The following is a 14,428-nucleotide window of genomic DNA, read 5'->3' on the forward strand; positions in this document are numbered from 1 at the left end:
GTGCATTGTATTTCTGAACTGTAAGCAGCTAGGGCTTAACTTGAAACTAAAACTTGTGGTTATTGTGGTGTTGCGGTACAAGCATTAAAAAGTCCCTTTAAGGACTGAAGTAACAACACACGAAGTTTAAAAAAAAAAAAAATTAGAGAGAGAGAGAGAGAGAGAGAGAGAGAGAGAGAGAGAGAGAGAGAAACACCTAGGACAAAATTTACTGGTTTCCTGAAGCTGCTCAGAAGATTGTGTCTGGCACTTTCGTATCAAGGCTTTGCTCACAAACACTTACCTAACAAACTCATAATAGTAGAATGCAGACAGTGTTCACTTTGAAATGGGTAGCCAACTGGAACACAATATGGCCATTATAATATACCCAAACACAGTATTATGCCACAGCAGTTGACTTTGAGTGAGTTATGTTTACATTGTGATCTTAAACTTTCAAATACCTCCTTAGAATGAACTGGTAAAAAGATTATAAAACGGTAGAAATGGTGCATTAATTATGTAACACTTATGCACTTAGGGGGTGATTATCATCTGAAAAAGATATTCTTGCCAAAGTTAATAGGATACGCAACTGAGCTCACAACAATCAGTTTACTATGAAATATGTTACGCACAAAAATTGTAAGTGTATTATGCACAAACTTGAAAGTTTCCAATAAATTCTCAAAATATACCAAATCATGTTATATAGACTGAAATTAAGGGGAATGATTGCCTGCAAAAATTTGGACAAACACAAATGTAGTATGTAACTGTCAATGCTGTATGAATTTTCCATGACTCTCATAGATACTTAGAAATATTTCGAAGGAAATTTGATATTTATAGCTGCTGTATCAAAAACATTGTGGTGTCTGTACCATCGGACATGTCCGACAGAACGACCACACACACATGCAAACATAAGTGCTTAGTAATATGTAAGTTTCAATATAGTTTATGAAATGTAATGGGGAATATATGTGCATGATTTTTTTCCCACACTGCTGATTTAGAGATAACTTCTACTGTAGAGTGCCCAAGATGAAAACTGTAGTGTCAGTTTGTCCTACTCAGAACAGAGAAGATTGTGGAACACAATAAACATGTTTTGCTGGCATATGACTAACAGTGCGAATGTCACAGTGAAGAATGTTCTGCAGCTGTGATACAGCCACTGTCTGCTGTTGCTGTATAGTGTGTGCAGGGTTAAGATAGTATAGAGACTGAGTTAATGAAAGTCAGTTTGAAGGATGTAGCATACTTAGACAGTGACAGCAACAATAAATGTTTTTTCACATCTGTGGTAAGACATGTCTCCCCTTCAAGACCAAACTACTTTGGTTGAGGCTTTCAATGTTAAGCTCTGTCAGTGATCAAAGAATGTAGTAGAGATTTTCAGGTAAAACAGTCTATGATTTTGAGCACTAAAACTGTAACTGTAACTGCAGTGTTCTCGTAGAGGTGTCCAGATAAGGAGGCAGATACAAGGTGGATTCTACATGTAAGATACAGAGAATTTGTGTGCTCGGTTTGTCTCTGTCCCATGCCATATGCTCCAGCCATTGTCTATCCTGGAAACTGGCAACAGTGATGTGAATGCCACACTGGGCCACTCTTTCTGCATCTAACTCCCTAGAAGGATTTATATGCTCAGAAAACCGCTGTTCTTTAACATAATACTTCTGTCTTTGCTTTATGCTACCCACAATGAACACCATGGTCTCAAAGTACCTTCACCATACCTAAAATAAAGTGGACGTCAATTCTAGATGCTATATGCACACCCCGTAGTGCATGCTGAAGTCAACCCACTGTGCATCAACTCCCATCTGCCTTCTTATACTGTCCATCCAGAAAGTCCTGAGACTGATTTTATTCCTGGTTTGTAAGTGACGTCAGTGTAGTAATTGCAGTGGCGGCTTGAACTAACAATTGTAAGCAACAGAGGTGCAATTGATCAGTCAGTTGTGAGCATTGGTGTTTAGTAATGGATATGTGGCCATAGTGTGTCAACGTTGTCGTCGCAAATTGCAATGGGACAGTGAGTAGTGATTTGATTTCATGTTTTACTGTGTTAAAAGGTTATTGAGACATTAGTCCATTGGAGAGGCTTACAGTGATAATTGTTCGTCATGTGTGAGTGTTTGAGTGGTTTAAACAATTCAAAGAGGGCCGGTGTCCCCCAAGGACAGCGAGGTCAGTGCCATCCCATCTGAAGATCATCAGATGGAAACATTGAGAAAATTTCTGATCTTCTAAACCAATCATCTCTCGCGCAGAGCTGTTTTGAAGAAGAGAGAAGTGTGTGCAGAGTTCGTCCCCCACACCCTGACTCTCTGATAAAGACGTCATTGTGTAGTTGCCTGCCACGAGTTGATTGAAATGAAAAATGTGAACAGTTACTTGCTGGAAAAAACTCATCACAGGTGATGAGACTTGACGTTATTGATAAGAAGATTCAAATGACAAAATCAAAAGTGAAGATATTGCTCATTGCCTTTTATTGATGCTTGCAGCACTGTCCGCAGGGAATTTGTCCCCCACGAGCACCACTATAAATTCCCAGTATTATTTGGGTGTCATGGATCAACTGTGCAATACGAGTCAGAGGGTTCGCTCACAAGAGTGGAAGGGAAGGGAGTTCTTCTTGCTCCATGACAATGCGATAGATCACATGGCTGCGGTTGCAGTGCAATTGCTAGTGAATAAACAAATTCCCATTGTTATCCACTCTTAATGTTCACCATATTTGGCACTGACTGACTTTGTATTTAATTCTCAAGAATATTAATTCATGTGAAGGATCAGTGTGTTGACTACATGATTGAAATTCAAGCCAATGTGACGTGCAAGTTGATCATCATCCCAAGGAAGGACTATTCTGACTGTTTCATGTGACTGCATGAACATGCTGTGCATTGTAATCAAATGGGGGAGGGGAGGTAGGTTTGTGTGTGTGTGTGGGGGGGGGGGAGAAGAGGGGAGAGAGGGGGAGGGGGCAGAGAAGGGGAGGGGAGAGTGAGGGGGGGGGGGAGGTCTTGAATGTAGTTACATAAAAATAATCACATTTTTATCTGTTCTCATTGAAAGAGGAGGAGGCCAAATATTAGAGAGAACTGCATATTAATATTATCTTGTTCAGTTTGTGCTCTGAAATTAAATAATTAAAAATTTTTCAGTGACTTCAAAATCTGCCCCAAAACAGAAGGTGGAGCCAGAGAATGCTGTAGCTTTCGATGAACTTGGAGGTAATAATTTGTACTTTTTTTAGTTTTAAAAAGTTTGCCTGTATCTTAACTGAAAAAAAAATTATACTGTAGCACGGTACAAGGATTAAAAATCCTGGAAAATAATTGTAGAAATTGAGGCCTGTAATATTCACTGCACTGAACAATCTACTGAATAGATGAGCTGTAATGTATATTCCACACACTTCTTTGTTGTACATTGTATGTGAAACTATTTAGCCAATTTATGTATTGAATGAAGGGAAAAAATGTTTACATTGCTCTTACATTGCCTTTGTTACGTTAAATAGTACAGAAAATGACATGCAATATTATGGAGGCAGTAGAATTTTATCAGATCATTATCCTGTTCTGTAAACCTGCCTGCTGATAGTTTGTAGCTATAAATGTCTGTCTTTCAAAAAAATCCATTTTTATTTTTCTCTGCATCTGTATTTCATCTAATTGATCATGTGATGAAAGTTTTCTACTGTACCAATCGACCCAGCCCTCCCTGTTGTCTCCATAAACACACCCCATATTTCTGTTGTGTTCTCTATAGGGTGCCTATGAGCCATAATTTGTAAAAAGTGCTCATCAACTTGACTGTAGGTAACTGCTCTGAGATAGATCATTAGTGATTTATGTAACATGATACTGTTGAATGTTTGAAAGAGGTTGCTGTTGCATATGTCAATTTGATAGGCAGTCTACCAACCTGACAACAGTTTCTGTTGTTAAGTGATTGTCTAAGCTTGAAATTACCCCGTAGGGCATGATGATTGACTGAACTGCCAAGCTGTTTCTTTTTGGCAGGTCTTGCCAAGTTCCTTTCTCCTTCTTTGTCAATATTTGAGCTGGTATACTAATCATAGTATGTAGCTAAGTTTTTATTGCACTTTACTCAGTTTCAGAGAGCTTTTAACTTTAACATATAAAAACTTCATTAGATATATAAGATGTTATTCATTTTACAGATGTCTGGAAAGAGGCAAAGCCTGATAAGAAAGCCAAGAAGAAAGTCAGGAAGGATCTCTGAAGAGAGATACCACGCCATGAAGGAGGGAAGAAAACTTAAATTTTGTCTTGAGGATTTCAAGATTTATTTTTGTACAGTCCTGGGCAACTAAAATCTGGAAGTTATGTATGCTATAGTGGTTGCTGTTTGTTTTCATGGCCTACATGCTGTAGCATTTCAGCCTTAAAATATTGGTTGCTGAGCAATCACATTTAAATGGTACTACTTTTGACTTCCTTTCTGGAGGTTGTGTTCTTTTAGGGCAGTGTGAAAGGTCCATTGAACTTCTGCAGTTCAAGGCAATTTGTGGTAGAGTACCTCCTATGTACATGTGGGTTGTCAGACAAGAGTTGAACAAGTGGAGATGCATTGGACAATCTTAAGTAAAGTCCAAGCTGTAAAAACCTTAAAGCCCATGTACTAGAGCAAAGAATTTCATTATTTTTTCAAAAATATTAAGTGTTCAAAAAAACTCATAGATTTTTTTCCTGTATTTCAGTAGACAGTGACTCGTAGTGTGGGGAACAGTTGCTAAATGGTATTGTAGTACAGATTTTGTGCCACATGCAAATCTAAAGAAAAAGTTAGTACCGAAAAAAACTGGGGCCAGACTTAAGATTAGTGTTAATTCACAACGTTGGTCCTTATACCTCTAAAGTGAGCGTAGAGAGTTTGACTTGCATAAAATATTGGATTGGACTTCAAATAAATCTTATTTTTCATAATTTCCAGTATTTGGGGAAAGAGAGAGAACAGGTAATTATTTTTCATCACCTGTACTTCAATTTTCATCTTAGTGAAAGTATTTAAACCTCTGCAGAAGAATAGAGATGTAGAACTGAATCACATTGCCTTTGCTTGTACTTCATTCTTGTTTAAAGACAATAAGATCTCATATAATTAATTTAAAATCAAGAATATTTAATTTTTCTATGGTTTAAAGATAACAATAAAAATATTTTGTTGGGTTTTGTAAATGTGTGAAGTATAATATATGAATTATTGAGAAGTGCAATCTGTCCTGTGGAACTTGCATTACTAGCACCATTTTTGGGGCACATACGTGTCAAAGACACTTAAGGCCATCTCTCTTAGAGTTACGAGATTTACAGCAGTTACAAAAGGGGAACAACTGTCAGTACAGTCAGTATCTTTTCTACATAATAACATATACACTGAAAAATTTGCTGATATTATATTTTCATAATGTTCCCCTTATTTCACAAGGCTTTCACATTATGCATGTATCTACTTGTATTAAGGGCATCTTACAAGACACTGACAGTCCTTTTGCATTACATCTGTGGTGCATTCAACTGTGTCATAATGCTGTTTGTGCAATATGTATAAGCAATGCATATCTGGAGATTCATAAGATATATGGAAATTATTTTTTTACAAATGTGATCATAGTTATATCATTTAATGCTGCATGTGATATGTCAACTAAATAATGTACAAAGTTTGATCATATTTTTTTGTAAATCATATATGCATTACCTAGGGAATAAGAAAGTGTTCAACATGAAACTTCTTTCCTGTAAAAGTGAACTGTTTTTACAATGGTCCGTTAAGAAAAATATTCCGGTGCTAAATTTTGTGCATGAGCTAATGTGAATTAAAATTGTGATCTCCGTTAAGAGTGAGTTAAACATGACATACTGTTATGAGTAATACATTATTCCATATAAAATTAAATTGGAATAGTAGGAAGCTTGTGCCAAAATGATATGTGAAAGTAATAGTTTGCATACATAAGAACTTTGGGATCCATTTTTTACCATATATTGGAAATAGCACAGATTGTTTTAATATATGTTCCTTTATGTGTTGTGCATTCTCTCTCTCTCTCTCTCTCTCTGTCTGTCTCTGTCTCTCTCTCTCTGTGTGTGTGTGTGTGTGTGTGTGTGTGTGTGTGTGAGAGAGAGAGAGAGAGAGAGAGAGAGAGAGAGAGAGAGCTAGCTAGCTTCATTTTTGGCTGTTTTAATATATATTGTAATTTATTTTACTGCTTTTTACAAAAAAAATGAAAGAAGTTAACTGAAGTTACTGCTAGTTTTGATCAGTGTTTTCTTGCAATCATGTTGTGTGTATTAGTACTCTTTTACTATTGGGAATGGTGTAACACAATATCAATGTTTCACTGGAAATTTGTACAAATTAATAAATATGAAGATGGCAATACATCCTTGTTTCCATAAAAATGTGTTTTCTGCTTACAAACATCCATTATCACTATAAATATTGTGTCTTTTAGTTTTATGTTAAGAGAGATGCATAATCTATTTTTCCTAGATTGGATATTGCAGCTGCAGTCTTATTTATTGTTTTGCAAATTTCTGGTCTTGTTTTCAGCCCAGTGTTGTAGTTACCTGTGGATCTTCATTGTTTGGCATGAAATGGGCATGTGAAGTGTTTGAGGATTGAAGTAAAAACTTCAGTTCATTACAAACTCCTTTATCCAGCTATCCAAATATTGCAAAGGGTCGTGGTGGCATTTATGTAATTTAAGGAGTCTGAACAGTAGAGGCACTGATTTACACACACACACACACACACACACACACACACACACACACAGAGAGAGAGAGAGAGAGAGAGAGAGAGAGAGAGAGAGAGAGAGGGGGGGGGGGGGAGGGTTGTATTGGTTAAGATTGGGCACCGTTGCTCCAATGGAGAGTTAATCAGAAATAGACTGTAGGCAATGAGGTCATTCCAGATTGTTTTGCAGCAGGATCTTAGTGGCCCTCAGTGTGTAGCATATTGCTGTGCTTCTACATCTACATACATACCCTGCCCTGTACCATAACTAGTCATTTTCTTTCCTGTTCCACTTGCAAATAGAGCAAGGGATAAATGAAAGCCTATACGCGTCTGTATGGGCCCTAATTATCTTATCTTCATGGTCCTTACGTAAAGTGTACATTGGCAGCAGTAAGATCACTCTGTCAGCTTCAGATGCAGGTTCTCTTAATTTTCTCTGTAGTGTTCCTTGAAAAGAATGTTGCCTTCCTCTGAGGGATTCCCATCTTAGTTTCTGAAGCATCTCCATAATACTTTCTTGTTGTTCGAACCTACTAGTAACAAATCTAGTAGCCCACTTCTGATTTGCTGGCATTGTTTAATAAGGATACACTTGATCATTTTAGATTTCTCAGTGTACAAAAAGAACTATACCACAGGCTATGTTTTTAATTCTTTGTTTTATCTGAGCACTCAATTGGGTTTTAGTTTACACTGATAGTTCTAAATAGGGAAATTCACTTGGCTGCACTGTGTTATTTCCAAAATATGCTCTCAAGATTTGCTTGCCTAATACATTCACAGTGTATGACACTGAATGTTATACTATTTTGAGGGTGCTGGAGCAGATGTGGTGTCACTGTGCTACCAAATTATTCATCTCCACAAACTCCCTAGAGCTCTTCAAGCTATCCATTACATGTACACAGTGGAATTCTATATTCAGATGACCCATGACACGCATTTCCAGTTAGAGGATGCGGGGCAAGGAAGTGTTTTTCTGCCAGGTACCATTGCATATGGAAATGCAGGATAATGAAGCAGCTAAAGCTGCCTGCTTGGAAAATAAAATTTATGAATGTGCTGTCCCTGTGCATGTATTTATCTTGCTTTTGAGGCATAGATCCTGCACCTCTCCGAAGAGAAGCGGTTAGCGTTGACGAATGGCAAGCTGTGGTTGGTGAGTCATATGTCATGGCTATGGGGTTCCTCGTCCAGCTACTGTGAGGGGAGGAAGTACTTCTAACTCCCCTCCAGAATAGGGACTTTCCTCTGATGCGTGGATTCCTCCTCAGGCCGCAGGAGCCACCTCTAAGCAGTGCCCGTGGTGTAAAGAGATCTGTACACTGTATTTGAGCTGACTGTGTTTATCTCAATATATGAGGACCACAGTCATCTTAGCAGCTGACCTCCCATCTATTTTGGAAAACAATGAATTGAATGTGGTTCATGTTGTAAGATTCTGTGTGATATCCATCCATCTACATAGTAGATTCTAATGTTTTTTTGGGGCGTCAGTTTTAACTTTTGTTTTCCCATTGATCAACCAGGCATTGTTCGGTGTTAACATTTTAGCTGTAGCATAGTTATAGCCTGTAATTGTAACCATAAAATGACTTAATACATAAATCTTCTGGTCATTTGTGTGAAAGTGTCAAGTGCTTTAATGTTCCTTTTGTTGGTTATCATGATACTAAGCAGTGGTGTAAAGTTTCTTTGGGAGCTATATTTCTCATTCATTTGCTCACATTGTTATTTCTTCACACTCTGCAGTATTTCATGGTCAGACTTTGTTTCTCAAAGTGTTGCAGCTATTGCTGGAAGTTAGACTACAATTAAGGGTGCCCATACAATAACTTGCAGGGAGGGAAGGGGGGTGTCTAGACCTGACAGAATAGAATACTTTTAATATTTTGATAGATGAGTGGCCACTTGTAAGTAGCCATAAAAAAAGCTGCAGCTCTGTCCCTGTTAAAAACCTGCGTAATACTGACTCGTAATATTTTTTTTGTAAGACAAATACCTGATTGCACTAATTTTTTTTCCTTTCCCTGAGACCCTGGGGGAAGGGGGGAGCATGGACCCCTTGCCCCTGCTATGAGCACCCTCAAGTACAATCCAGTATCCAAATTCTCGAAGTAAATGTGACGCTTTTCAGAAACAATGTGTTGTACATTTGATTCTCATTTACAGTGACCATGCATAACAAAGGCTGTTCGTTATTCAGAACATCACAAATACATTAATATGGACTATTTCCAACACTGTCTGACAAAGTCAACAGACTCTGACTATTGCATCATACCTCCAAGGCAGGACTCAACGACAAAATAAACCACCCAACCAGCAGGTATCGCAAATGTAGTAAGATTGTTATCAACCTGAGTTGCAGACCCATCCACTCCAGAATGCATGCACATAAGTAAAACAAACTTCTGAATAGCAGACTACGCCAAGTCATTACTGAAATAAACTTTTTATCATGACGATCATCATTTGTTGGTTCCGTAGTTGCTTGTGCAACAGATCACTTTGCCAAAGTGGCATGTCCAACTACAGATTCCTCCTCTTAGGCAAATGATATCACTATTGTAAAAGGCAAATAAACAAGTAACATTTTAAGTTCAAAACTAAATTTAACCTTCTTAACTAAAACTATCAACAACTCGTCTCTGTTTGATGCATGATCACAACTGCAATTGTATCTCATATGTAATAGATATACTTACGAATATGAATCCTCAGATAACAAATATTTACAACCAGTATTGTTGTGGTCTTCAGTCCAGAGACTGGTTTCATGGAGCTCTCCATGCTACTCTATCATATGCAAGCCTCTTCTTCTCAGATTAACTGCTGCAACTTCTGAATCTGTTTAGTGTATTCATCTCTTGGTTCCCCTGTATGACTTTTACCCTTGAAGCTTCCCTCCAGTACTAAATTGGTGGTCCCTTGATGCCTCAGAATGTGTCCTACCGACCCATCCCTTCTTGTAGTCAAGTTGTGCCACAAATTCCTCTTCTCCCCAGTTCTATTCAGTACCTCCTCATTAGTTACGCTATTTACCCACCTAATCCTCAGCATTCTTCTGTTGGAGGCTTCCGCTCTCTCCTTGTCTACACTGCATATCATCCATGTTTCACTTCCATACATGGCTACACTCCATACAAATACTTTCGGAAACGACTTCCTGACACTTAAATCTATACTCGATGTAAACAAATTTCTCTTCTTCAGAAATGCTTTCCTTGCCATAGCCAGTCTACATTTTATATCCTCTCTACTTTGACCATTATCAGTTATTTTGCTTCCCAAATAACAAAACTTATTTACTACTTTAAGTGTCTTATTACCTAATGTAATTCCCCCATCACCACCTTATTTAATTTGACTACATTCCATTATCCTTGTTTTTCTTTTGTTGATGTTAATCTTATATCCTCCTTTCAAGACATTGTCCATTTCATCCTGCTGCTCTTCTAGATTCTTTGGTGTCTCCAACAGAATTAGTGTCATCAGCAAACCTCAAAGTTTTTATTTCTTCTCCATGGATTTTAATTCCTACTCCAAATTTTTCTTTTGTTTCCTTTACTGCTTGCTCAATATACAGACCAAATAACAATGGGGATAGATTACAACCCTGTCTCACTCCCATCCCAATCACTGCTTCCCTTTCATGCCCCTTGACTCTTATAACTGCCATCTGGTTTCTGTGAAGACTGTAAATAGCCTTTCACTCCCTGTATTTTACCCCTGCCACCTACATATTTTGAAGAGAGTATTCCAATCAACAGTGTTAAAAGCTTTTTCTAAGTCTACAAATGCTAGAAACATATCTTCTAAGATAAGTCTTATGGTCAGTATTGCCTCGTGTGTTCAAAAATTTGTACGGAATCCAAACTGGTCTTCCCCAAGGTCAGCTTCTACCAGTTTTTCCATTTGTTTGTAAAGAATTCGTGTTAGTATTTTGCAACTGTAACTTATTAAACTGATAGTTCAGTAATTTTCCCACCTATCAACACCTGCTTTCCTTGGAACTGGAATTATTATATTCATCTTGAAGTCTGAAGGTATTTCCCCTGTATCAGACATCTCACTGACCAGATGGTAGAGTTTTGTAAGGGCTGGCTCTCCCAAGGCTATCAGTAGCTGTAATGGAATGTTGTCTATGGCAGGGGCTTTTTTAACTCAGATCTTTCGGTGCTGTGTCAAATTCTTCACACTGTATCATATCTCCCATTTCATCTTCATTTATGTCCTCTTCCTTCCATAACATTGCCCTCAAGCACATTGCCCTTCTATAGACCCTCTACATACTCCTTCCATCTTTCTGCTTTCCCTTCTTTGCTTAAGACTGGATTTCCATGTGAGCTCTTCATATACACACAGATGGTTCTCTTTTCTTCAAAGGTCTCTGTAACTTTCCTGTAGGCAGTATCTATCTCACCCCCTAGTGATATATGCTTCTACATCCTTACATTTGTCCTCTATAGCCATACCTGCTTAGCCATTTTACACTTCCTGTCAATCTCATTTTTGAGACATTTGTATTCCTTTTTGCCTGTTTCATTTATGGCATTTTATATTTTCTTCTTTCATCAACTAAATTTAATATTTCTTCTTTTACCCAAGGATTTCTACTAGACCTCGTCTTTCTAACTGCTGCCTTCAATATTTCATCTCTCAGAGCTACCCATTCTTCTTCTACTGTATTTCTTTCCCCTGTTCTTGTCAACTATACCCTAATGCTCTCTCTGAAACACTTTGTGATCTCAGGTTCTTTCAATTTATCCAGGTCCCATCTCCTTAAATTTGTACCTTTGTGCAGTTTCTTCATTTTAATCTATTGTTCATAACCAATAAATTGTGGTCAGAGTCCACATCTGCCTCTGAAAAAGTCTTAAAATTTAAAACCTGGTTCCTAAGTCTGTCTTACATTATATAATCTATCTGCAACATTTCACTGCCCCCAGGCCTATTACACATATACAAACTCCTTTCCTGATTGTTAAATCAAGTGTTAGCTATGATTAAGTTACGCTCTGTGCAAAATTCTACCAGGTGACTTCCTATTTCATTTCTTACCCCCAGTCCATATTCATCTACTATGTTTCCTTCCTTTCCTTCTCCTACAGTCGAATTCCAAGCCCCCCTCCCTTGATTATTAAATTTTCGTCTCCCTTAACTATCAGAATAATTTCTTTTATCGCATCATACCTCCCTTCAATCTCTTCATCATCTGCAGAGCTAGTTGGCATATAAATTTATACTACTGTGGTAGGCGTAGGCTTTGTGTCTTTTTTGGCTCCAATAATGCATTTACTATGCTGTTCGTAGTAGCTTCTCTCTCTCTCTCTCTCTCTCTCTCTCTCTCTCTCTCTTTCTTTCCTTTTTATTTAAACTTACTCCTGCATTACTGTTATTTGATTTTGTATACATAACCCTGTATTCACCTGACCAGAAGGCTCATTCCTCCTGCCACCGAGCTTCACTAATTCTCACTATATCTAACTTTAACGTATTCATTTCGCTTTTTAAATTTTCTAGCCTACCTGCCCAATTAAGGGATCTGACATTCCATGCTCCAATCTGTAGAACACCAGTTTTGTTTCTCCTGATAACAATGTCCTTCTCAGTAGTCTCTGGCTGGAGATCCAAATGGGGAACTATTTTACCTCCGGAATATTTTACACAAGATGACGCCATCATCATTCAACCATTCAGTAAATTTGCATGCCCTTGGGAAAAAATACGGCTGAAGTTTGCCATTGCTTTCAGCCGTTTGCAGTACCAGCACGGCAAGGCTGTTTTGGTTGCTGTTACAAGGCCAGATCAGTTAATCATCCAGACTGTTGCCCCTGCAACTACTGAAAAGGTTGCTGCTGCCACTCTTCAGTAACCACGTTTGTCTGGCCTCTCAACAGATAACCCTCCATTGTGGTTGCACCTGCGGTATGGCTATCTCTACCGCTGAGGCGCACAAGCCTCCCCACCAACAGCAAGGTCATTGTCCATGATGAGATTTTCACTCTGCAGCGGAGTGTGCGCTGATATGAAACTTCCTGGCAGATTAAAACTGTGTGCCCGACCGAGACTCGAACTCGGGACCTTTGCCTTTCGCGGGCAAGTGCTCTACCATCTGAGCTACCAAAGCACGACTCACGCCCGGTACTCACAGCTTTACTTCTGCCAGTATCTCATCTCCTACCTTCCAAACTTTACAGAAGCTCTCCTGCGAACCTTGCAGAACTAGCACTCCTGAAAGAAAGGATACTGCGGAGACACGGCTTAGCCACAGCCTGGGGGATGTTTCCAGAATGAGATTTTCACTCTGCAGCAGAGTGTGCGCTGATATGAAACTTCCTGGCAGATTAAAACTGTGTGCCCGACCGAGACTCGAACTCGGGACCTTTGCCTTTCGCGGGCAAGTGCTCTACCATCTGAGCTACCGAAGCACGACTCACGCCCGGTCGAGTTCGAGTCTCGGTCAGGCACACAGTTTTAATCTGCCAGGAAGTTTCATTGTCCATGGTTCGCGGAAACCAATATAGTTCATTAAACAGTTTTACAGTATCTTGCTATTTTATACTCACGGACTTTGTCGAATTGTCCATATCTCACTTAACCAACTATATTTTTCATGGAACTTGGGCTTTACTAGCCATACTTGTTATTCCTTTGGAAATCACTGGGTGTGTGCTGTGCTATCACGTACAATCTCCAATAAAGTTGGAATTTCCTCTAATAAAAACAATTAGCAAAGTAAATTCCCTTCCCTCTTCCCCTAGGATTAGTATCTGAAAGTCTATAAAGCTGTAATGGCAAATTGGCCTAGGTAAGTTGTTATGGGAAATACATTCATTGTCATGACACTGGTTTCCTCATCAGACACTTGTGAGCTGTGTTAGAGCATACTTTTAGAATTCATGAAACTGTTGCCAAACCAGAGGAGTCGTATGTTTTGAACACTTAAAAACTCTTGGTTGTCTGGCATTCTATTATCAGTTGCCTATTTTTCCAATCCTGAAGAACAGCATACAAAACTCAGATACTTTCTTATTTATTATTCCATTTTTAAGTTGGCTTATAGAACAGGTTAACAAACTTGGGTAAGTTCATCTACTGTGTTACTATTGAGAAACCTCTAAACTGATGGTACATACTTCTGTAGTAACTGTCAAGATGCACACCTTTCCACTGAAAGGTTATTACTAAACAATCATTTAACTGTCTGCAGTGACGATGTGCCTATTTATGTATCCTCCTTTCTCTCTCAGGTATAGGTCATCCTTTTCCTTTACATTTACCTGGGGGGGGGGGGGGGGGCTGGTCAGAGTGGGTGGCATCAGAGCAGATGACATGTGATGAAGCGTAGTCCATCATCTCTTGCTGGTGGTGAAACACCAGCAGTCTCTTAAGTGTTCACGAGCTCAATTCAACACACAGAAGTACGCCCTAAATTGTTCCCCTCCCTGGCCATACCATGGGAGGAACGTCAGGCTAAGAATGGCAGCAGATCTTATTCGCCCTGGTACCTTGTATGTTAGAGAGCTGATGTGGAATCTTTCATGACGATGAAGTCTCAGTTTTTTGTTGAGCATTTAGAGGACAAGTTTGGGGAGGCAGAGGGATTGTCCAAAATGAGATCTGGGTCAGTCTTGATCAAAACAGC

At 38.8% G+C, this 14,428-nt stretch overlaps 1 protein-coding gene across 1 annotated transcript in view; it reads left to right on the forward strand.

Moving 5' to 3' along the window:
- The window catches only part of LOC124787933 (cylicin-1-like), a 56,107-nt gene extending 49,690 nt beyond the window's left edge, over window positions 1-6,417 (forward strand). The window contains exons 6-7 of the mRNA XM_047254923.1: window positions 3,168-3,236; window positions 4,193-6,417. Of these exons, the coding sequence (XP_047110879.1) occupies window positions 3,168-3,236; window positions 4,193-4,254 (131 nt within the window). The 3' untranslated portion in view covers window positions 4,255-6,417. The remainder of the gene's footprint in view (window positions 1-3,167; window positions 3,237-4,192) is intronic.
- The last annotated feature ends 8,011 nt before the right edge of the window (window positions 6,418-14,428 follow it).

Source organism: Schistocerca piceifrons, chromosome 3 (assembly GCF_021461385.2).
Source record: "Schistocerca piceifrons isolate TAMUIC-IGC-003096 chromosome 3, iqSchPice1.1, whole genome shotgun sequence".
Lineage (NCBI taxonomy): Eukaryota > Metazoa > Arthropoda > Insecta > Orthoptera > Acrididae > Schistocerca > Schistocerca piceifrons.